The sequence below is a fragment of the Antennarius striatus genome, chromosome 9 (assembly GCF_040054535.1).
Source record: "Antennarius striatus isolate MH-2024 chromosome 9, ASM4005453v1, whole genome shotgun sequence".
In the NCBI taxonomy this organism is placed as follows: domain Eukaryota; kingdom Metazoa; phylum Chordata; class Actinopteri; order Lophiiformes; family Antennariidae; genus Antennarius; species Antennarius striatus.
This window is the reverse complement of record NC_090784.1, coordinates 24,387,501-24,390,000: the sequence shown is the minus strand read 5'-3', so window position 1 is coordinate 24,390,000 and position 2,500 is coordinate 24,387,501. Positions and strand designations below refer to the sequence as shown.

Sequence of the window (2,500 nt, the reverse complement as noted above, 5' to 3'; positions counted from 1 at the left end):
GGGTTTAAATCCAGGAGAATCGACCGTCCATCAAACAAAAACCTCTAAACTCTTTTCCTCCTGACCAGTGACGGAGGATGGAGCTGCTCCTGCTCCTGGTCCCTCTGCAAATGACCCAAAGGGGTCTCACAGCGGGGGGCGGAGCCTCTGACTGCAGGGGGCGGGGCCGAGGCACAGGGAGGACACGTAACCCCGGGGCGGGTGAAGTGGGGCGGGGGAGGGGGGTCAGAGCTGATGTCAATGAGCTGCTGTGGGAGGAAGAGATGGATGGAGAGAAGGAATTTGTCATTTTATTCAAATCAAGCAGCAGGCTGAAAGAAGTGAAGGGTGTAACATGGGGGGGTGACACGGGACCTTCACTCCACTTTGACTGTGTTTGACTACTATAATCTATGTGGTGGGGGAATGTCAAGACAACTTTAGAGGCACTGTAGAAAGTCAGGAAAAAAAGAGGAAACCAAGCGGACCCCAAAGAGCAAGCATGAAGCAACAGTGGCAGGAAAAACTCCCCCTTGGGAAGAAACCTGGGGCAGATCCTGACCCCCTGGTGGCGGTCCTCTGCCTTGACCGGTTGGGGTGAAAAAGGAAATAAAAAAGTTGAAGATTAGAGACAGAGTCAGAGTAGCAGAAAGGAAGAATGGAGCTCTCTCTGATCACCACCACCAGAGGAGGCCTGGCCCCCGCCTCCTTCAACTGGTCGAGGAAGGAAGGGAAGAAGGAAGGAAGGAAGGGAAGAAGGAAGGAAGAGAAGAAGAAAGGAAGGGAAGAAGGAAGGAAGGGAAAAAGGAAGGAAGGGAAGAAGGAAGGAAGGAAGGGAAGAAGGAAGGAAGAGAAGAAGAAAGGAAGGGAAAAAGGAAGGAAGAGAAGAAGAAAGGAAGGGAAAAAGGAAGGAAGAAAGGAAGGATTTTTTTTTGATTTTTGCAAAAACACTTTAATCTCATTCAAACATTTTGCAGTTTTACATTAGATGAAAGCATTTAAGTGCCTCAGAACATCTTTTCCAAACAAACTTCAATCACATTTAACATTTAGAACATTTAGAACATTTAGAACATTTTACAATTTTTCATTAGATGACATTTCAAAAACACTAAACACTCAAAAACATTAAACACCAAGAAACAAAGGGAAATACAATATAAGAATTAGTGCATTATAACAGGAAGTTTGCAAAAGTGAGGTGGTCATCAGGAAGGAAGGGAAGAAGGAAGGAAGAAAGGAAAGAAGGAAGGAAGAAAGGAAGGGAAGAAGGAAGGAGGGGAAGAAGGAAGAAAGGAAGGAAGGGAAGAAGGAAGGAAGGATTTGATTTTTGCAAAAACACTTCAATCACATTCAAACATTTTACAATTTTCTATTAGATGAACACTAAAACACTAAACACCAATAAACAAAAGGAAATACAATTTAAAAATCAGTAATTATATCAGGAAGTTTGCAAAAGTGAGGTGGTCATCACTAAAGGACACAGGACATTTTAGTGACACCAGAAGATTTAAAGTTATTCAGGTCTTCTGTCATTTTACAGAAACCAGATTCTGGTTTTAAGTGACATCTGATGTTACAGCAGAAAACAGGAGCTGCAGGAGGAAGTAGGAAGTAGGGAGGAAGTAGGGAGGAAGTAGGAAGTAGGAAGTAGGGAGGAAGGGAGGAAGTGAATGAGGGAATAAAGACACAAAACGTTTGGGAGATAGAGAATAGAGACGACAGGAGAGGAAGAGGAGAGATGAAGACACGCTCATCCTCACCTCTGACCCACAACAGGAAACACGTCATCAGCTCGTTCATCCAGTTTAAAGTTTTGGAGTTTCCCTCTGACGTCACAGACCCGAGGAGTCTGGACATGAAGCACCCCCCCCGGTCCACTTCCGGTCGGTCCTTCCGAGCCGACCCCCCCCCCGTTCATTTCAGCCGCGTGCGTTGAGCGTGACGTTGCACGCAGGAACCGGAAACAATGAAAGTCACCTGACTGCCCGAACCATCAATACGGATCGATACGGACCGGATCAATCCACGTGACACCGGTTCTTTCCTGTCTCGTGAGCTACGCCGCTTCCGGCCGGCAGGGGGCGGGGCTTGAGCACACCACCGAAGAAGAGCGGGAGGCGGAAGCAGCAGCGGCGGTGATGGCGCCGGTCGGTGTGAGCGGAGCGGCATGCTAACGGCTAACCGGACGGCGAGGCGCGCGACCAGCTAACCCGGAAGCAGGAACCACGATCACATGAAAGTCCCGCCCTCTGTCGCGGACGGGCACTTCCGGTTCGGTTCCGATAACGTCCTGCACGCTGCCCTGTCGCGGGGCTGTGACGTCACCGCGAAGCGTCAGAACAGACCCGAACACAGTCGGTGCTTCAACACGTGAATAAACTGCGTTTCCCGTCTCCATGGCAACAGCGTGATGACGTGAGCTGACGCGTGTCTCCTCTGACTTCCGGTCAGGACCAGCTGATCAGACCTGATGGCGGGGCGGGGCCGGGGGCGGGGCCACAGGATGACGAGCTTC

The 2,500-nt window shown here is 49.5% G+C and overlaps 1 protein-coding gene across 2 annotated transcripts in view; it reads left to right on the top strand.

The window, feature by feature from the left end:
- The first annotated feature begins 1,100 nt into the window (after nucleotides 1-1,100).
- polr3glb (RNA polymerase III subunit GL b) overlaps nucleotides 1,101-2,500 on the top strand; it is a 2,724-nt gene continuing 1,324 nt past the window's right edge. The window contains exons 1-2 of one of the 2 annotated variants that reach the window (XM_068322898.1): nucleotides 1,101-2,339; nucleotides 2,437-2,500. The exon at nucleotides 2,437-2,500 is cut by the window's right edge and continues 60 nt beyond it. In XM_068322898.1, coding sequence (XP_068178999.1) covers nucleotides 2,456-2,500 — 45 coding nt within the window. In that variant the 5' untranslated portion in view covers nucleotides 1,101-2,339; nucleotides 2,437-2,455. Of the gene's footprint in view, nucleotides 2,356-2,436 lie in introns of both variants that reach the window. The other variant, XM_068322897.1, reaches the window with a different exon arrangement.